The sequence below is a fragment of the Rhipicephalus microplus genome, chromosome 1, assembly GCF_043290135.1.
Source record: "Rhipicephalus microplus isolate Deutch F79 chromosome 1, USDA_Rmic, whole genome shotgun sequence".
Lineage (NCBI taxonomy): Eukaryota > Metazoa > Arthropoda > Arachnida > Ixodida > Ixodidae > Rhipicephalus > Rhipicephalus microplus.
The window spans coordinates 93,923,200-93,945,732 of NC_134700.1; the positions used below are offsets into that span (position 1 = coordinate 93,923,200).

The 22,533-nt window shown below is 43.1% G+C and overlaps 1 protein-coding gene across 1 annotated transcript; it reads left to right on the forward strand.

Moving 5' to 3' along the window:
- Positions 1–859: 859 nt before the first annotated feature.
- Positions 860–21,758, forward strand: LOC119178318 (uncharacterized). Its single transcript, XM_037429505.2, has 6 exons — positions 860–957; positions 2,137–2,290; positions 10,090–10,253; positions 11,204–11,286; positions 21,442–21,525; positions 21,613–21,758. Exons 2-6 carry the CDS (start codon positions 2,162–2,164, stop codon positions 21,735–21,737), a joined length of 585 nt encoding a protein of 194 aa, XP_037285402.1. The 5' UTR covers positions 860–957; positions 2,137–2,161; the 3' UTR covers positions 21,738–21,758.
- Positions 21,759–22,533: the final 775 nt, after the last annotated feature.

Here is a 22,533-nt window from a genome sequence, read left to right on the forward strand (position 1 = left end):
AGACAGATAGATAGATAGATAGATAGATAGATAGATAGATAGATAGATAGATAGATAGATAGATAGATAGATAGATAGATAGATAGATAGATAGATAGATAGATAGATAGATAGATAGATAGATAGATAGATAGATAGATAGATAGATAGATAGATAGATAGATAGATAGAGACACACAGACAGACAGACAGACAGACAGACAGACAGACAGACAGACAGACAGATACAGACAGACAGAGACAGACAGACAGACAGACAGACGGACAGACAGACAGACAGACAGACAGACAGAAAGACAGACAGACAGACAGACGTATGAACGGACGGACGGGTGGAGAAACATCTATGACCTTTCCTTTCGTTTTTTTGTTCGTGCGGGTTCATTAAGAAGTAGTGGTCGGAATGAATGAAAATGTTCATATCTACTTTATTATGCGCGAGTGAACAGCTACGATACTGTTTCTTTTTCTCCATAAAGGTGAGATATTTGTTCCTGTTTCTTTCGGAAGATATTTTTTTGCCGTACATGACGCTCACACATTTCTCACTCTAGGTGCAGGAAGAACGGATGTGTTCTCTCGATCAATTCGAAAATACTCAATTGCATAAACCACATCCCCTATTCTTTCCTCCTTTGTAGCCTACGCTATTGCTGCTTCAAAGCACGTAACCATCAAGAGGAGCTTGTGTGTGCCGCAGTGCATTATCTGTATTTCGCTCTGTACGAGGCATTCTGATCGACTGACGGTTGCCTCATGCTTGCGGCTACCGGTTCTTCTGGCTCCAGGAACTAGCTCTTGGAGTCATTTCCGCGAACATGTTCTCCCATTTTTATTTCCTGTATTTTTGAAACCATACTCGAGTAGATTCGCTACGTATCAGCATTGTGTGGGAAGACTGCATATATCTCACAGACGTCTTGCTAGTAGGTCTGTTGCCTGGATTTCGACAAAGCGGTGAGCGCAGTCTGATTTTGTCATCTCTCTAATGGCTCGTTTTTGGGATAATGACACCTTTTATAAATATATGGTATGGTTTATAGCATAAATATGCCCATTGACCATAACTAGTGTCATGTTCCTAGCACACTCCTAACAATGTATGGTGATTTTTAAAAAAATATTGCTTCGAATATTCTGCTCCACAAGATTCGAGGTTTCAGTGTACTGTATTCGTTTACTTTTGTTGAATCAGGTCGTAATAAGGTTAGGGCAGTAGAGGGATGTCTAAAGTGCATTCTAATTGGTTACATGATAAAGAAGAAAAGAGACGTCCATATGGAAATGAGCTGCCGACTCTACTCTATTATCTTCTCTTTTTTTCAGTATCGAGGCTAACGTCGTTTTAGAGTTGCTTAAGGAGAAACCTTTTATCGAAGACAACGGGAATTGTAGCAATGTTTTGCACAATGCACCATCGTTTCTCGATCATTCTGGCATTAATCCAAATAAGACAAACATGTGTACACAATGATCTGCTTTTGTCACTAATAGTATGTTGTACAGTACGTTTAGTAGTACGCCGTATGCTTAATTAAGTGTCCGCTATAATGGCACATTCACTGCAAGAAATTTCTTCATCCTACGTTGTAACTGAAGACTTACGACGTTGAACTAATGAATTAAAGCTTAACTAATAAAGTAGAACGTTCCTAATTTTTAATGCACATTTCACCATCCACGTGATACCACCATAGGCCCTTAAATCACTCAAAAGCGAGATTCTTCACAAGCATTTGCTTCGTATTTTCGAAGCTGTAATATTACAGTTTAACCGTAGGTGGCTACACAGCACGAGTAGAATATAAACTACTTCAAAGTGTAGACAAACCCGTGCCGTAAGTTTTCCGTGCCTGCATCTTGGTTGAATCTTTAGCGGCATCTTCCTGATAATACGTCACAAATAACTTTGCTGTGTGCTTTTTGAAGACTGTCGAGCAGCATCAGTTCTTGTGCTGTTACTCTGTTGTATTAAAAAGAAGTCTTTTTGCATTGAAACATGATGCACACTGGCACATGCACTTTGTGTCTTCTTGTTTTCTCCTGGCACCACTACACATCGAAAGTCTTCGCGTTTTCCGACCACTGATCAGTATGGCTGAGGATGAGTGCATATTTTTTTTTCTTCTGTTTTAGGGGTGGTCGCGAAAAACCGCAAACTATGAAGGCTCACACAGGAACAAGCGGCCATGTTTTGATGTTTTGTTTGTTGCTAACAGCGGCTTTTTCCGTGAGCCTATCACAAATTGAACGGAAGCCAGAATATGCAGAATACCAAGACGCCTGGAAGGTAAGCAGAGCAAGCATCGGGTTTAGCAGACCTATATATTATTCTAAAAGGACAGGACGTGCAAACGTAAACAGAAGTATAAAGTCAGGACACCTCAAATGCCCTTTGTGGTGTCCTGGCTTTCTTCCTCTATCTCTGTTTGCAGGCCCTGTTTTTTTTTTATTCGAATACGTACCAACTATCTCAGCTCTCTGTTATTCTACATATTTGGTTTCATTCGTTTATCACTTCATTGCTTTCAATCACTAATCAAGCATTCATTTAAAACTGCCCCAGCAATAGGCAACGCTTTAGCATTCATGACTAATAGAAATAAATTTTTTTTAATGTCTTGCAGAGCTGTTTTGTTATGCAGAGCCTTCTCTGCTGAGCTACCTATAAATCAGTGCAAACACACAAATTCTCGGTTCACACAGACTTCACCAAACTATGATTGTGTTTGTTGTATTTTTAAGAGTCAATTTTACACTGCCAGTAGACAGGAAGGCTGGAATTCACAGAAATTTTATACACACAGATTGTTCTAATTGTGAGGTGCGAGCTTCTCGTTGCAGGGAATAGGTTCAATTAAAGACGACCGAGTCAGACTCTAAGTGAATTGAACTCATGTGAAACAGTCACCCAGAAGCTGCCTACACAGTAATTTTTCGGTACTTGGAGATACGTTGTTTAATCGTGTATTTTTGTACATTGAGTATTTTTTTCAAATATCAGGTGATTACCATGCATACCATTTACTTTGGCACCAATAGGGTACCCTGCTCTTAAACGTAAACTAAAAATTCACGTCAAAGCACAGGCATCAGTTTTTAACACGAAAATATTTTATGCCGAGGTACAACGAGATTTCAGCGAAGTATTTCCGTCATGGAAGTAACGCCGAAAGGTGTGCACTATCAGAAGACAAAGCACAGAGTTTCCGTCGTAGTCCAAGCCTTGACTTCTGGCTCCGCGACAGAAGAGGCCGGATACACTATCCACTGCATCACTTTTTTTTATTTATTGTTATATACTACACTACAGCGGCATACTTTGAAGGCGTTAATATATGTTTTCTGTTCCTATTACTGCTCAAAACGTTCTTGGTAAAGGTCTGTAATGCATAATGACTGTGGCATCCACAATGAGTTCCTTAAAACCGTTGTTTCTAAGAGGCCATACCATTGGGCACAATTCCAACGCGTTTCCTATAGAAGCGCCATTTGTAAACGCCTTCACACTCCCCGGCACACCCCCAGATGGTGACCTCATTCCAAGCGTCAGCATCCCTCATACCATTCATCCATAGCAAAAATATGTCTTCGACACCTGCCAGCTTTGTCTGGCTAAAGTCTACCGTTCAGGCCGTAAGACACGACGTGCGTTGCGTTTTTGTCTGGTCGGGCACTAGTGTTCAATGACTCCAACATGCCACGTGAAGGCGAATGTAGCCCAAATTCGGCATTCAATCAGTCATATTCTTCTGGCAATCACATAGCTTTTACTGGTTCCACTTTCACCGTTAACTACAACGTCTACCACAAGCATATAGGACCACAAGGTTTTGTTTAGTCATTAGTGATGGACGTCCCTCGTTGGTATGTAGATATACGGCAAAACGTCAAAATGGATGCCATAAGTGTTACTATTGCTGTCAAGCACCGATAGACGTTGCGCAAGCTCTTATATCAATGCACAGTAAACTTCAAATGGCTTCTGTAAGGAGCCATTTTACTTTCATGCTTTACCGATTCCTAGGATGAAGGGATCGACCATGCTTTTTTTTAATGCGAATGTATTTATTAGTCGGGCTTTGTCAGAAATCCAGCGTTGTCCGCGACGTCCGTGGTGGTGTACACGCGCCGGAAGGTGTTGTTTCTCCACTCTCACTCCCCCCATAATTACAGCTGCGGGCGCGCGCCTATACTTACCCCCCCCCCGCCCTTTTTTTTCGATGTGAACGGGATGCTATTGCACGATTATATGCATATCACGAGTAGCGAACATCTTCGCACTTTTACGGAATCGAGAAGCACTTCACTATAGCTTGTTGAATAATACGAGTTTTCCTCCAATATTTAGTGAACTTTTATAAATTCAGGTGGTCAACATGAGAAACACCAATGATGTTGAGCCGACATGTGTTTTCTCTAAGCCGTTACGAGTGCAACCATAATTCTGTGATAGATGGGTTCGAGTGCAGCCTGAATCATCAAGATTATCTTTTGCGTTCATGAGAATGTTTCCCACTCTGCATTCGCTGTTAGAGAGACTACTGCGACAAGGGTTCCCGAATGCTATCCTGTTAAGGTGCCCAAGAGGTTCTGTCATCGTTCTTGGTACACTTTCAAACACCTGTGGCACCTACCCTCATACCATAGGCGGTGACCTGCGGGTATGCACCACACGGGATTGAGAGAACGGTTTTTCAAAGGTGCGCGAGAAACATGTTACGTTACTTGTGTGATGAACCGCTAATCGTGTTTGTGATAGAACAACGCTTTTCTCCCATCTCGGCCTGCCTGCCGGCCTGCCTACCCACCGGCCTGCCCACCGGCCTGCCCACCAGCCTCTCTGTCTGTCTGTCTGTCTGTCTGTTTGTCTGTCTGTCTGTCTGTCTGTCTGTCTGTCTGTCTGTCTGTCTGTCTGTCTGTCTGTCTGTCTGTCTGTCTGTCTGTCTGTCTGGTTGTCTGTGCGAGGATAAGAGGGTTTTACGCTTACGACTGTCTGAACATGGCATGCATAACGTGAAAATGCCATCGTATACGTCAATGAACTCTCTGCCAAACGCGTGTGGCCCATACCCGTATACCCCGGGCACAACACACGCCTTATAGAAAGTGGTTCCATGCAAATCATTCAGCGAGTAATTATCTTCGGAGCAATTTTATTGCAATAGCAATTATATGGATATTCTTGGATGAGTTTTGCCGCCGGCGTCTGAGTCACTCACCGTGTATGTATGCCTATATATATATATATATATATATATATATATATATATATATATATATATATATATATATATGCAAGAAAAAAATGTTCCTGTATCTGAACTGAATGTTCGTCGAAGACGATAGTCTTGTGACTGGAGAGAGTGAATAAAACGTTTATTTGGTGTTCTGTGCGAAAAAATCGCTGAATTGTATTCTGAAAGCGCTGTGTAAAAGTGCCTCGATCCGTGCAGCGAAGCGAAACTAGCTCATCGAGGCACGTGAGACACGAGCGCTATCTGGCAGTTATCTTCGAAAACGAAGGAAAGCGTGCGCGCCTGTCTCGGAGGTGATTAGGTGTAGAACGCAAAGCCCAGGGCAGGTGCCACCACCGTGTCGTTTTAGCAAAGCGTTGGAAACACTTGCCTTTTTGTGCATAGCGTTGCATTGTCAACGCAGCGTGGTAAACGCTCCGGTCCTTATAATAACTTATGTTTGCCTCCTCTAGTACAAAGGCACATATAAAGAATATTGATGTATTGTTATTGTGCCTCTGATACGTGCAATGATTGTTTTTAACTGACAATTGCACAAGTGTGAAGGCTCAAACTTGTGCAATATTGGTGGGCACTGCGGATGGGGTTTGATTTTGGCCGTTGGAGATATTGTTTGGGCGGACAAACAGACAAATGTACACACAGAGAGACCAAAATTTTTGCGTCCAAGTTCCCCAAGAAAGACTTTGCCCCGCGTAGTCAAACTTGGCCCCTCTGATCCGTGAATACGAGGTGTTAACCACTGCGCTACTGAGGAGCAGGTCCTTCATCGTTCAAACGGCAAGCTATATATATCTACCACTTACACCTGCTGAGGGGCATTCGGGGGGCATGTGTTTTCAGCACTACCAGCAAGATGGCACAACGACCGTGCGTCGCCACATCGTACTTTGCTCTGCTTAGAAAATTGTAGCGCCACTCCATCGCGTGCCCTTATCTCGCGGTGGCGAGGAGGTGAGGATCGTACGTCTTGGCAGGCCTCAGGCCTTACGTAGAACAATTCTATTGTAGTTGCCGGGTGTACAAATGTCGCTGCAATTGTTGCACACTCTCCGTTTGCGAAAAGGGTGATGTAACAACTGAGACACTGAAGGAAAAACTGAGAAGCTTATTTGCGTGCATATGTACCTGTGGGTACGTTTCGTGCGTTATTTGTGCGTGAGAAACGAGGGGCACGTTTTGATCTGGTTTCCATTCTGCGCGTGACTTTCTCATTTATTGCTATCACGATCATTGACTCGCCTTTGCAGCAAAACTGTCAATTTGCCGGCATTAAGCCCTTAGGTACGAGGTGGTTTGACATGTTTTTGTAGGTGTAGTAGCTGCGTTTTTATTGTGAGCTCACCTGCTACATCAACTAAACTGGAGTATAAAGGGCACTTAAAGTTTGACGTACTGTTAGCATTCACGATATACCACAGACGTCGGTATTACAGAATGATGTGCACTTCACTGTGCGATGATAAGGATGTCATGCCCAAAATTTCTTAGCGTATTTCTCGGGGTTGCTCAACACTTCAATATACCTTACTGAATCATAGAAATTCAAATGTAGTGTTCAACAGTCTAGTGTAAAAAAAGAAGCCCACACTAGAAACCCACATGACGTTATCCCAACATGATGCATTTATCATGGGAGTAAAATGGGATATTTATCGTTTTGTTATTACACAAAAAGTGACAGTGCACCGGCAGTACGTCTGCATGCAGGCCAAGCAATTGAAAGTCCCGACGAGGCTCTGTGGTCAAATGCCTGCCACACGGAACACAGGTAGGCCGCGGCGTCTCGGAAGGTGTCAAAGTACTGCAAAAGTTGAAACAAGTGAAAGCGAAGATTTCGGTTAACTGCTTGGCTTCTATCCTGGTTGACGAGTTGCTGTGTGTTGTTGCAGCTAAACAATGAAAAAATTTCGCAGTGGTTTCTCCTTCATATATGAACGCCAAGGCTTTCGTAGCTGTCAACTCTACTTTGAACTGTCATACAGGTGTGTCGATGGCAAAGGTTAAAACGGCAGCAAAGTGCCCTGGAAAACGGGTTGATCTATAAAAACCAGCCAAGGCTGTTCACAACCGCACGCGGGATAACCTTGAAGTGCTCTTCAGAGCCAAACCACACAAGAACACTGTCCCTAAGGGCGAGTGTTTAAGAGAATGATGCTCGGCAAAAGCCTTTGGACGTGTATATAAAAAATGGGCTGGGTATTTTACCTGTTAGTAACTAATTTCTTGCTAACAGTCTGGACACAGTAATCAATTTCTTATAATCTAATTTGTACGGTGGATTCCTGGAGTTTTCCATCAATGTTAAGGAATCACTTTACTCTTTACGAGAGAGGGGACCATACTGTATTGCACCTGGGATCGCCAATCCTTTTTACGAAAGGGGTGTATTTGTATTAGCTCCTGCGTAGCTCCTATTCTTAGCGACTTGATTTTATCCCGATGAAAACATGAAATTTCACTTCAGGTGCAAAGCACCACACTTTTTAAGAAATTTAGATACGCTGATGACCTATTTTTTTTTTATTGACTGCGATCCGAATATTTGTTTCACGACAATTTACTTCAAGTGCAAAGCACCACACTTTTGAAGAAATTTAGATAGGCTGATGACCTATTTACTTTTATTGACTGCCATCAGAATATTTTGTTTTAGAAGCAAGGATAGAGTTAGGCACACTTTAAAAATGCCTAGTTGCCTTTCGCGTTACACGTGATCTGTCGATGAACGGTCCCATTCGCTCCCTTGACCTTAGACTAACCATTTAGAATAGTTACACATGTTTCTCATAGGAGCCACCAGCCAACATATCACTTTGCCGTATACGCCCGCAAATTCCAAGCTTGTTAAGTGGACGATGGTTAGTTTATGCCTTAATAATGCCCTGAGAAAATCTAGCTGCCACGTGTTGGGCTCAAATTTTGATCAGCAGACTGAACGTTCATTTTGGGCAGAATATCCCAAACACGTTGCGGTGGCTCTCGCGGAGCGAATATCAATAGAAGCGCGATCCTCTGCGCCAAACCAGGTAGCTGATGGCGCTTCCCGCAAGCTCACCAAAATAGGTGTGTCCCTACATAGACGGGATATCCCGTAACGTGAAAAAGATTGCCCAGAACGAAAGGATTAAGATTATGTTTTCAGCTCTTAACAAGCTCGGGAAGCTATGCAAGCTGACGAGTCCCGATGCCGTACCGCCCGAGAAGTACACTAAGCAGCATTAAAACAAGTTCGTTTGGTGTGTCGACCGTGTGGTATACAGCCTAACGCTTTCTCGCGGCAAAGCAAAATAGTGGGCAACTTGTGATGCCTCAGTGACTGGCTACGTGAACGCCAAGTAAAAAATGGCAGCGGAGCTTTTTTTTTAATTCCTTGTCGCACTTGTGGCTCTCTACTTTCCTTTACCTTTCGTGCAATCGTTTCACTTGACAAAACTCACAGAGTCTGAGGCGATTGTGAAAATATATAAAATAGTAAATTGGGCTAGTTCGAACATACTTATCACGACCAGCGTAAAAAAAAAAAAACTCTGAAACCCAAGTGTCATTTCTTGTGTTTTTGTGCTTTGTTGTGTGCTGATCATGATTAGTGGAAATAGGCGACAAGTGTGTTCATCATCACTGGCTCTTGCCGACAATCAGCCTGTCTTCTTGGCGGCAGCATCATGCGGATCGTTACTTTTTTATACATCCTGTACGCATAGCACTCTTTATAGCTTCTACGTTCACGCATACGCAATGTATACCGTGAGCACACTATCAGATGTAGTGGCAGATTAGATTCATTTGGAAGTTAGCACTGGGTGTTCCTGGCTTATCGTCCATGTTGTTTTGTTGAGTCCTTCTGAAATTACGAATCGCCAACTTCCAGAAAGGCTGTTTTCGTCTTAGTGACAGTACCGATTTATCATAACTTCATGCATCTGTTACCACGTTCACTACGTAGCATAATTTTTTTATCGAATAAGATGTTCCGAGCCAACATATTACTTCAAGATCTGTTGAATGTTATCTTGTTTTTGCAATTCAATGAGGTTCAGCTGTTATTCACTGTCAGAATCTCATCTTGTTAAGCTTGACCCAAAACCAAATGTGTATCAAGCTAAAAAGGGTACAGGGAGGTTATTTGTAGTGTTTTCACAGTATTTAGTATTTATCATGAATCCGGAAAAAAAAGTGGCGCGAATGAAAGCTTTGTGCTGGTAAGGACCAAACATAAAACTTTCGTGAAACGCCGCTGATGCTTTATTGATAAGCTATCGCGTTGATCTTTATAATGTATTTATGTGCATGTAAACCTGAGGTGTTTACCAGAGCAGCTCGTGGCCATGACGGCGAGTTCGAAGCTTTTTTCTGCCAGCTGGCACCACACATCGCATGATATTTTTACCTACTGTAAATGCTTTCTGCTCATTTATATGATAAATACTACAATCTAGTTAAATGACTAATATGAAGGTCTTCTTCCACGGCGTCCCCTCCCTAGCCTCGTAGTGTGTTGCTTTTCAAAATAAGACTGTGTATAACATATAGATGTGATTGTTACGTTCTCTGTCTTACTACGCTTCGTGCGTATTTCGATATATATGTTCAATTCTAATATTCAATCCAGCACACCACATCCTTTTTTACTCCTACTATATATGTGCAGCAGTCCTTGTTCTTGTATAAAAAACCAGCGCGGAGCTGACCAGGCTTGGAATTCGGTGCCCTTCTTCTCACTAGTTAGCTGGTGCCGCTCATGATATGCCCAATATCTCGTCCCGTAAAAAGTTTGTTTCACAAACCGTGCAAGCGTAACCTGTTTTTTTTTTATCTCCCTTTTTTCCAGGCGCTAAAAGTGCCCGGAAAGTACTATCTCTACATGAGGTCATACGAGTACGAGCCATATTACAATGAAAAGAAATGCGTTTACAATGAACTGCTTTCTGTAAACGAAGAGGACCAGTACACCGTCAATGCCGTTGGAGACATCGATCCATTTACCCTTGCAAAGTAAGAATTACAGTAGGACATACCATGACACGTTTCGTTTTTTTACGTGTTTCAATTCAATTTTATGACTACAAAAATATGACACGATAGTTCTATGCACTGGTGCTTGACCAAAATTGCACCAGTAAAATATCTGAAGTCTTGTCTCTTTTTATAGCTGGGTTTTTATGCGAGCTTTCAAAAATTATTAGTAGAAGGCACATACAACATATCAAATGAAAAGTAGCCAAGGCGGCAAATATTTTTTCTGCCTTGTAACTGAGAGGACTGAAAATGAAGATAAGAGATAAACAGGCCAAAAAAGAGTGAAATACTATGTGTAGAGTGAGATACAATGACACGAGATTTAAGGCAGCTGGCATTCAACAGTGAGCCTTTAAAAAAGCACACCATCATCTAGGATAATGAATCACAACTGCGCCGTTGAGTTTTCTCCAGCCACATTGTGGCACATGATTATTTATTTGCAGATCAAAGATAGGTACTGACCACATGAAAGAAATAGTAGTGACCTTTTTGAATGGTAGACGATAGTGCCTAATACACGCAAGTACTCATATGCATGTGCTCGCTTTCTATTTCCGACATCTTAGTCAAGTATAGAGAAGCATTCGATGGAAGGCGTAACAATCTCGTTATTGGTATGGCAGAATAAAAATGTATTTTACACAACAATATAAGACCAATAAATTATCATTGCTATGTATTCGATAGTTGAACCTTTCTCTATGATTACGTTTGTTCTCTGACAGTGTTAGGTCATCGCTAAAACAGTACTGCAACATATTAGATGTTATTGTTTCTGTATTTAGCGCCAGTGATTGGGGAACCACCGTTCCCGCCAGTGGACTGCACTTTAGAAACATGTGCACAGATGGTATAGCTGATTATTCGTTGCAGGTGTTTTCACAATGTTTCGCGAATGCCTGCTATGTTTCTTGATTTCGCAGGAGCAACAGAACAGCATACGCATGGGTTCGAGCCACTGAAGGGTATCCTGTTCCTGACGTCATCCAGACTTCCACTTCCCCGTGTAAGCTATATAACTCAAGAGTGTCTCTTTTAACATTCCGGATACTTGTCTTACAATAAACACTAAGACCTTATCCACTATACGCCAACAACCATTATTACTTAGCCATTTTAAACACTAAGCCATTCCAAAGAACTATGTCTACTTAGGACAGGAAGTAGTCATGGAGGTAAAATGTGAGAGCGAAATAACTAGAGGATAAGGTGGAGCGATTTCGGCAAACATTCTGAAATCATCAATGGTAGTCTACCACCATCCTTCATGAGGAAGGTACGTAACAACTGTATCTTACCAGCACTTACCTACTAAGCAGAAACCTGGAAGCTGACAAAGAGGGTTGCACTTGAGTTACGCTCGATGCAGCGAATAATGAAAATGAGGATGATAGATGTGACCTTAAGAGTAAGGAAGAGATCAGAGTGGGTCAGAGAACAAACCAGGGTTAAGGATATCGTAGTTGACATCAAGAAGAAATAGACATGGTCTGGGCACGTAACCCGCCAGCAAGACAACCGCTGGTCAATGAAGGTAACTGACTGAATTTCTAGAGAAAACAAATGCCTGAAGAGGAGAATAGAAAATTGTGCGGGCAGAGCAGATTAAGAAACTTGCAGGTATAACACAGCGGCAGGACCGGATTGATTGGTGATACATGAGAGAGTCCTTTGGCCTGCAGTGGGCGTAATCCGGCTGATAATAATGATGATGATGATCAGTGGGAAGCAAGAGCTTTAAATTCTGTATCGAATCCTGGATGCAGGGTTTCTTATTTTCGAAGTAACAATTGTTGTTCAAAGTGATCAGTTCATTATTAGGTCAAGACGCTCAGAACTGTATTCAAAATAAATTTAGTGTCGATGCAAAAAAATTCAACAGATCTCATGCATCTTGACAACCAATGTTACCCGAAGTATGCACAAGGAATGTGAACGTGTCGTATTTTTTTTCTTTAACAACACGTTATGAAAGTATGCTAACCATATGCATATATGTTGCACGCCCAGACATAAGTCGAAGTAACAGGTGCTTACATAGCCAGTTGTTTGAGAGAAAAGAGTGACGCCAACAGCAACATGAGTATGGGAAACACCAGAAACGTTAAGCTGATATGAAGCGCTGGAACTCGCGAGAATCGCAGCTCTGGGAACTGCTAAACAAATAAAATTCAGCGCACGGCACCTAATGACAATTAACATTAAGCAGACATGCCAGCTGTATCATAGGAGCACATATCTAGAGTATATAAAATTAAATAGCAAGCACAGCAACCAAATTGGACGGTTCACGAACACAAGGGTCTATTTGAAAAGTACTTCCGAGACCTGGCATAGCTGTGTGGTAGAATGCATCATTGTCACGTAGAATGCTTAGATTTGATTCCTGCTGGGACCTTGGCCTTTATTCTTTGCTTTTACGGGTCAGTGCTGTCGATGTCAGCTTTTTCTTAACGCTCACGCGTTAAAATAGCATATGCGTGTTCTCGCCATTGTTGGGTAGATATCGAGTGCCAATCACCTGTTGCATACTAGTGGTACATACCCACCCACCGGTATGTGCAGCTGCCTGGCCGGAAGTGTTTGACGACGTGGTGGGATCGTCCCTTTATTTATGTCTTGACCAGCGCGTCATGATCGTGATCCATTTAACCCTGCATACTAAGTTTGGTTCCGCTAAGTTAAGGATGTGATCCCGACAGCACCCAGACGTTATCGAATAGATAGATAGATAGATAGATAGATAGATAGATAGATAGATAGATAGATAGATAGATAGATAGATAGATAGATAGATAGATAGATAGATAGATAGATAGATAGATAGATAGATAGATAGATAGATAGATAGATAGATAGATAGATAGATAGATAGATAGATAGATAGATAGATAGATAGATAGATAGATAGATAGATAGATAGATAGATAGATAGATAGATAGATAGATAGATAGATAGATAGATAGATAGATAGATAGATAGATAGATAGATAGATAGATATATAGATAGACTTCAAAAGTGCTTGCAGTACGCAAAGAAATGCTTCGCATTTAATATAAATTAGGGAAATTCGAAATTATATTAGCCTAATAATGTAGAGGTAAGTCTCTTCAGAAAATTTTCAGAAGTAATTCAGAGAAATCAACCAAAACACTGCAATGTAGACCCAGCTCAAGCTTGAGCATTTGTTGGGCAGCTGAAATGGCCCGAAAGCGCTTGCGAGGTTGAGCTGCCAATTTCGACTGTGTGCGGTTACCACACGCTGCCACATTCCGCCATCTTGCTTTCCAGTACTATGCTGCTGAGGTGCTTATGACATCCTAACAGGCAAGGGCGGGGGGGGGGGGGGATCTGTAGTCTGCAGAGCACATTCGTGTCTTTTGATGTAGTTATAATCACTCGATGGTTCACCCAATATTAATGTTCCTCGTTTTCATGCCTGCGTATGATTCACACTCTACAATCCCGACGCACTCAATGCATATAAGATTGTGCAGTCACTTCGTATGTGATTCTTTCCAATTTTGATGCCAAGCGTCAACTAAAATAGCACACAGATAGAGGTGTTGATTTATTATACACACATGTTGACATGTCAACTAGCAGCTGAAATGTGTGTTAGGTTTAATTTAGAAGCAAAGAATAACTTTGGGTGTCTGACATTCCTTTCCAGCGCATGTTTCTGCAGTACGTATGAAAGCTTTAGACAACCTAGATATGGGCCATGGGGTAACATGAGCACCCATATGGTCATTTGTACTTCCGTTTGAATGGTGCATTGAAAGGCGATACTGACTACAGCAGCGCCGCTTTCGTATGCACATAGTAATCTACGTCACACGTATGGCGCTTACCAGCGTTGCGAGCCTTGTGGGGCGATGGAACGCAATCTTCGATCAAAACACGGTATCCACACCGAGCTAGTAGATGACAGCACTCGCGAGATCTGCCGTGTGGCAATCCGTAATGTTATTCAGATGTGTCATTCATGTCGACAGTTTATCACGAAGAGCGCCGTCTAATTGGCAGAACTGCCTGTGTCTGACTCCTCATCTAGTTCGTGGCTCTTCACAAGTGCAGTGGCTGAGGTACGAATCAGACGGAATGCGGCAGTGTAGATAGCACTTGATAGGCCTGACGATGCCAATTCTTATTGCCACCGATGGTACGTTGCATTCGATGCGCGTAGTTGAAGACGTTTTCACTACGTTGTTGCAATATATATATATATATATATATATATATATATATATATATATATATATATATATATATATATATATATATATATATATATATATATATATATATATATATATATATATATATATATATATATATATATATATATATATATATATATATATATATATATATATATATATATATATATATGCGTCGGCGAACAGTAGCTCTCTTGGCCGTTTTTATGGTGGAATGTATACCAAATTTTGCATGGCATGACATGACTATATAATGAAAATAAGGGACAAGTCATAACAGCGAAATTTTGACATGCATGACAAGAATGTCATGACAGAAATGTCATAATGATACTGCTCTTGCGGCAGTTCCGTTCACATGACGTATTGCGGAACTGGTATAGTATAACATGACTGCAGGGGGAACATAAGTGACATGCCCTCACGTAGCACCCATGACTTGCATGCCATGTAAGTCCCGACTACGCGCCACGCTCATCATGCGCTCGCTGTCGTTTCGGTAGCTTTACATGCACCAAATTTGGTAGCACGTAACATGTTTGGATGACGAAGATATATGACAAGTGCAAACATGATGGTCAGAACACGCGTGTCATGTAAGAACAAGAATACATACCACGCTCGCGATGCGCTCGCAGCCGTTTCCCTAGCTTCATAAATACCGAATTTTGTATTACGACACGCAAACGGACGATCAAGGTAAATGACAAGTTCAAAACTTATAATAATGACATACGTGTCCTGTGAAACATGACTAAAGGCTGCTCGCATCGTGCGCTCGTGGCTGTTTTGCTAGCTTCACCTATACCAAATTTGGTATTATGTGGCGTGAATGAATGACGATGGTATGTCACTGGTGCTAAGCATGAAAGATGATAAGCATGAAATGCGTGTCATGTAAGAACATATGTAAGAACAGCCATTTTGTTACTTTCACATATACCGAATCCGCTATTAAGTAAAGCGAATTGACGATGAAGGTAAGTTACGCGTTCAAATATGATAATTATGACATACTTGTCATGTAAAACATGACTACAGGCTGCGCTCGTGGCCGTTTGGCTAGCTTCATAGGTGCCAAACTTGGTATTACTTGACACGAATGAACAACTCACACAAATGTCAGGCGCAAACAGAATAATCATGAGGTGGAAATCATATACGGCAAAATTTATATGCCTACCACTGCTGCTGGTGGTATTTCAAATGTTAGTGGTGACGTTGTTACGCGACTAATAACAACATACTTGCATCTTATTTGGACACGTGAGTGCTCATAACATGTCTACTTGTGTTTTCTGTGCACTACATCCGTTCATCTCGTGACGATGTGCCGATTTTGAAGCGACACATATACTGTCCTCATTCGTGCTTCGCATATCATCGATTTCCACTGTACGCAGTATCTGCCAGTTTTGTGATAGACAATGCTCACAAATGTGACCGCAGACACCAGATCAAGGTGGGGGGGGGGGGGGGGTTCGGCATGGGCTGAACTGGGTTTGTCTCATGATAAGATACGCGATAGCATTCAAAGAGTGAACTGATAGAAATTTCAGTCTCGCATAGAAGAGCAATGTCAAACAAAAAGATCCCTCAACATAGAAGAGATCATGAAAGCACAATACACGACACTACGAGCACTTTCACGTGCTCTTCTAAAGTTGCTGAATTTGACATCGATTACAACGACTTCGAGCAACAATACGGCGTGCTGAACGAAGATGTTGTCGCACGAAGGCAATGGAACACTTACGGATCACTCGACGTAAACAGAAGATTCAACGCCGGATAGATAAACTTGCTGTCAAAACGTTGCACTGCTTTGTGTGAGTCGCTTCCCCCAAGCAAACATTTATCACAATTGTGGAAGATTGTACGATGTCTCCGCACAAAACCCACTAAGTGTTCACCATTCAGGGCTCTCGCACTTTCTGAACAGAGACGCGACATTGACGTGGAAGAAGACTTTTGTTCCAGATTATCTGGGCCACTCGTAGTGCCCAGTGGCATATTGCCCTCGACCAGCTGTCCAAAAACACTGGATTCCCACATGGAATTGCATTTTTCCATCCTTGAATTCAGAGCAGCACTAGCTTTGTGTTGATGCACCTCGGCACCAGCGCCCGATAGAATTTCCTATAAGGCCCTGTGTCGTCTGACTGAGAGCTCGAGAATCCTGCTCCTGGAGTTGTGTAACAAATCCTGGCAAGATAGAACGCTCCCGAGAAGCTGGAAGACAAGTCACCTATTCCCACTTCTGAATCCAGGCAAGTCACCGTTGGAGCTCTCATCCTACCGTCCGATCGCATTGGCCAGTTGTGTAGGCAAAGTTATGGAGAGGATGATCCTAGGACACTTTGAGTGGTACTTGGAGAGCAACAACATCAACCCAGATTCAATGGCAGGGTTTCGGCGTGGTCAATCATCGATTGACAACGCAGTCAACCTGGTCACTTAAGTCCAGCACGAGAAAGGCAGTAAGCGCCTTTGCGCATCTTTGTTCCTAGACGTCAAAGGGGCGTATGACAGCATTACGCATGAAGCAGTCCTTACCACTCTCGAAGATGTAGTGGTAGGTGGTCAGATGTATCGCTGGATACGTAGTTATCTGTCAATGTGATCCTTCTTTGTGAGCACTGAAGACGGTCAAACCTCTCCACATTATAGCCACCATGGCGCCCCCCAGGGTGGCGTACTCAGCCTTGTGGGGTTCAATCTTACGCTAATGGCTCTTTCTGCACATCTGCCAAGCACAGTCAGGCTATCAATGTACGCAGATGATATCTGCATTTGGGCATCGCCTGTAACACGCCCGCAGTTGCGAGCGAGAATTCAAAAAGCTGACACTGAAACATTACCTTACCTGTGAAATCAAGGCTTGAAAATTTCTTTCGAGAAATGCGCCCTAGTAGCTTTTACACGCAAGCCTATGAATAACTGCACCGTAAGCATCAATGGTCAAACTGTACCATACGTTCGATCACACAAGTTTTTGGGCGTCATAATTGACAAAAACCTATCATAGAGTGATCACGTCTGCTACATGAAAACATGGTTAATATACATCTGTAATCTGCTGAAGTTCTTTGCAGGGAAGACTTGGGTAATGTCACCCAGTGCAGTGCTAAAGCCTGCCACTACCTGGCCTTTTTAACAGCAGACAGGCCACGTTCATCCTTTTGCCAGACGGTATTATTGTATCGTGACTGTTTGCCAATATGCTTCACACCCGCCGCCAGGCCTTCGACTCCTCCTGGTTGTCTGACCCAGGCTAACATCTGGCTAACTATGCCTGCATCCAGAAAAAAAAGCAGATATGTCCTCACCTGCTCTGAAGCAGCTTGCTCTGTTTTGTTAGTGGCGACGTACCAAGGCAGTATAAACGTATACATCGACAGCTCTGTTTTACACAACAGTTCAACGGCATCTTTTGTGATATTAATAAACGCCACAACGTGCAAAATCAAGACATCCCAGCTTACGACATGACGGGAGTGGAGCTCACTGCTCTTCGTGGCACATTACATTTCATTACTGATGAACAGCCTCAAAAATGGACAATTTTCAGAGAGTCTAAGGCAGCACTGAAATCCCTTCTATCACCTTTACGCCGCGGCCCGTACGAACAACTGGTGTTTGAGATTGCAGAAAATACGCACTAATTATTTGAGAAAGGACATGAAATATCCTTTAAAGTGCTTCCAAGTCATTTTGGAATGATTCGCAATGAACGAGCCAATCGAGCTACCCGTTCTGCCCATAATGAAAGCAATCAAATAACAACACCACTCTCCAGAACATACGCTGGACGGAAACTCCGCATGCTTGCTCACAAGCAAACCACGTCGCAATGAAACGAGTCACATTTCACCCATGCACGAATATGTACCTTAGGCCAAACTCTCAGTCTTCGAATCCTTCCAGAACTCCACCGACGAGACGCTACTATGCTGTGCAGGTTATGGTTGGGTGTCGCGTTTACAAATGCGTAGGCGTTGCGCACAGAAACGGCTGACACTGCTGCATGTGACCAATGTGGCAGTACAAAACAACTTGGCATATTCTGTGCGAATGCCCACAATACTGCTCGCAGAGACAGTCACTCTGCAATGCACTAGACGAACTGCACAACCTGACTCTTTCGAAAGAAAGAATCTTGCGCTACCGGCAGAACTTTATGTCGCAGAAGAAGGCTGTGAAGGCGCTCCTGCGATTCTTGCGTTCAACCAACCTCTCCAAACGACTATGATTGGAACATCCTGCATATGTGTGCATGTGTATTAGATGCGGAGCATCTTATACTCGCGCCTTGTAGTGCGCTGTCCGCGCCGTCCGCACCGCTTCTCGAACATTCGACAGCTGACGCGCGCGCATGCGCCGTCGCGCCGTCGCCCACTCTTCCACCATCTGTGCATCCCTTCCTCCTCTACACACCGCGCGCTTCACTCCTCCACCATCTGTGCACCCTTCCTCCTCTACACACCGCGTTCGACATCTACAATTCTCCTGATTCTCCAGTGGACGCGCATGTGGCGTCGCGCTTTGAGAACATTCAACAGCTGACAGTGCATGCGCCGTCGTGCTGTATATATACTCAAGGTCGGCGCTCGCTCGCTCAGTTGCCGCTCGTCGGTTGGTTTGTACGGCGCGTCGACGTCCAAGGTCGCGGTGGAATGAATTCCAACGAATCCACAAACACAATGATCGACGTCCCTTCGACCAGCGCCGCCCTTTCGCATACGTGTGTACGTGTTCACTCATTTAACACCCCCTCCTACAACCACGTTAACCAATTTAGCCATCGACCCAAGTAAGTCGCAATTTAACACCCCATTTCACAACCACGTTAACCAATTTAGCCATCGACCCAAGTAAGTCGCACTTTAACACCCCGTTAACCAATTATATGCTCCGCATCCTCCTCAGTGTTCCCCCGAGGGAAGCTGCGGGCAATTTTTTTTTCCTAATTTATTTTATATCTCTCTATGTCCATCCTTTTTCTGATCCTCATTTCCCCACCCCTGTACAGAGTAGCAAACCAGTTCTTCTAGGTTAACCTTCCTGTCTCTTCTTTTTATTTATTTTCCTCTAAACCGGGTGGCTGGATCATTTGTCAGACAGACACCAACAAACAGACAGGCCAAACTTTTTGTGTTGAAGCATCCCAAGAAATACTACCGTCTTCAAAAGAAGGTGGGGCAGCCAAAAGAGTGTCACTGATGGAATAGATACAGAATTGGGGCTAAAGTCGCCATCCCGCGGCATCCTAAAAAGTTATTGAACACCCCGGCTACACGAGAAAGGAACGCAATACGCCTCGTGTGTGCTCAGTAGCCCAGCTGAGATTTTTATAGTAGTGGGAATAAGCAGAGAACGTGGTGTTGTCAAGCTGGGAATGTGTGCGTCGCAGAGCTAGTGTGCTTTTTTGGGAGCAAAGCTCTTCTTAGTTTAACCGTGTCTCGCATCGGGCGTATGCGGCACCATCTCCCAAGCAGTATAATAGAATGGACTGTCTCATAGAAGTACATTCAAACTACAACTGAGTGAGGATATTGACACATCCTTTCTTCAAGTTTGCTATCGCCCTGCTACACTTGTTCAGTGCTAACCGTGCCTACGGTGTTCAAGAAGCTTCGAGGCTGTAGTAGATCGCTTTGTTAAGATTACGCCCACTTCGCAAATATTAGAGATTATTTTGGAACCTAAGTGGCCACTAGCAATAACGCTAAAATATTCGACGGAACGTGTGCAAAAGCCGACGCGCATCACCGCTAGTCGGTTAATCGATTGATGGCCGACGGTCTGTTCGGAACTATCAGTGCCAGGGTCTTGCTGTAATCTGACTTTCCTTTTGCATGGCCACAAGTTCGGCCTGAATAAGAAGTTTCATCTTTGACCTGAAGTCTGCTCCCTTCGTTCACGTCACGAACAGACAGACAGACAAACAGACGGATGAACGGACGGACGGATGGACGGACAGGCAGACAGATAGACGCGCAGAAGCATGGACAGACGCACTACGGACGAACGCGCGGACGTATGGACGCCTCCACTGACGGACGGACACACATATGAACGCACAGACGCTCGCAAAGACGAACGGAAGGACGAACGCTTCGCCCCACTTATCATTATTCACTCCGTTAATAGGCTGTAATTTTTTGTGGCATGAATGCTACGAGTAAGGCCAACACTTAGGCTAAGGGCCCCGCCTCGCGTTGAGTTCAGGCGTTAACAAAACGAGGCTTTTCTAATCACAAATGCGCTGCATTAGACAGTCTCGTACCAGCAATGAAATGCAGAATATAATCACTCCGGCCATGATCGTGATGCGTTACTTCACTTTACCACTTCCAGAGAGCGACGCCACCCCGTCGACCAAGAGTACCATGCGAGAAAAGTGTTAAATATGAAAGGTGTGTTTGCTAACCCTCTAGCGTGCGTGATTGTCCTCTGTTCTCGCGGACCCAGAGACGTTGGTGTTTCTACCAGTTACAGAATATTTTCTTTGGACATCTGTTGGCACAAATTTTTCACGCCATTTCTGCGAAGGAAATACGTCCCTGAAGTCTTGTTGAACCACGGCATAACGCACCTTTGTATTAATAGACGTTTTGTTTTCCCTGAACGAGAATCATGTTCAGAATGAACCAAATGACGTCACCTAAGCAGTAATTGCCTAGTACCTATTTTTTCTTTCCAAATATTTTCCTTAGATTTCGTGCAAGACACTTTTTGTCACACTATAGTGAACGCCGCATTTATATGTGACTGAAACTAACAGGCATTTTCAAAGAGACCATGTGACAGCTGCCAAAATAAGAGCTCACGAAAATGCGTGCTTGCGGTTATAGTGAGATTAGAGCAAGTCAGCCCACATTCCTTTCATGTGGAAAACTTGAAAATGTCTTTTTTTTCTGTTTTGCGCGATAGCACGGGAGAAATTCGTGGAGTATCCTGTCGCCTTCACGGAGTACAACAACTGCGAAGTACTCAGAGTTCCACACAGGAATAACGGTAAGCTTTTTCGAGAAATTTCAAAGTGCCTGACTTATAAGGACCTGCTCAAAATGGCGTTTAACACAACTCGCCATATTGTTCCAGGCTGCGAACTCTGGGCCAAAGCGGGAGAAGTGCACAAGATTGAATCCCTTTGCTTTTTCGCATTCCACTTACTTTGTGGGCCGGAGAAATATATGGTGTACGATAAAGACCTATGCGAATTATAATAAAAAGGTTTTTTCCAGTGACTTTGCATTTTCAATTCTTAGGTTTTTGTAGTGCTTCGTCAATTGAATAGTATGATTGCTGACTATGAGACACACACGGTGTAATGTACTAGAAAAGTTGACCCTATTGTGCTTATACCATGCAAAATATGAAAACCTAACGGTTATTTTTGTGAGTTTGATGCATGCTAGGCATTATAGTACGCACGTGGTTTTCATTGCACTGACTGTTTTCTGCTCACTTATTTTGCTGTCAATATTACTTGTCACTGAAAGACAATTAGGGTCTCTCGTATCAGAAATGCACAATGAACAGCTTATCACTTTTTTTATGCAAACAACTTTACTCAACAGAAACCAGCTACCATGTGAAGCTATCTAATGATCCTATGAAGCTCGATGTCAAGCTATCTAAGAGTGTCTTTGAAGGACTGACATGGCGGTCATGTTAGCCAGCTCCTTTGTAAAACCCACTGCAATCAGCTCTATTTTCTCAGTCTCCTTGTTTTCTAACAGGAGCACTCATTAGGGTGCTCCTGCTAAGAAATTATTATGTATACGTATACTCGGCGAACACTTTATGGGGTAGCTCAGCCAGGGCTACGAAGCCCTAGCACACTCTTTGTTACTACGCTTGTGCATGTAGTCTACGAGTGCTAACTTTTGTACGCTGCATAGCATAATGAAAATTATCCAAAAAGATGTAAATATTATGTTCAAGAGTGTTCGCACTAACATTAAGGAGCATCAGCCATGAAGGTTTCTCGTTTTTTGCTGTTTCTAGTTTTCCGGTTTT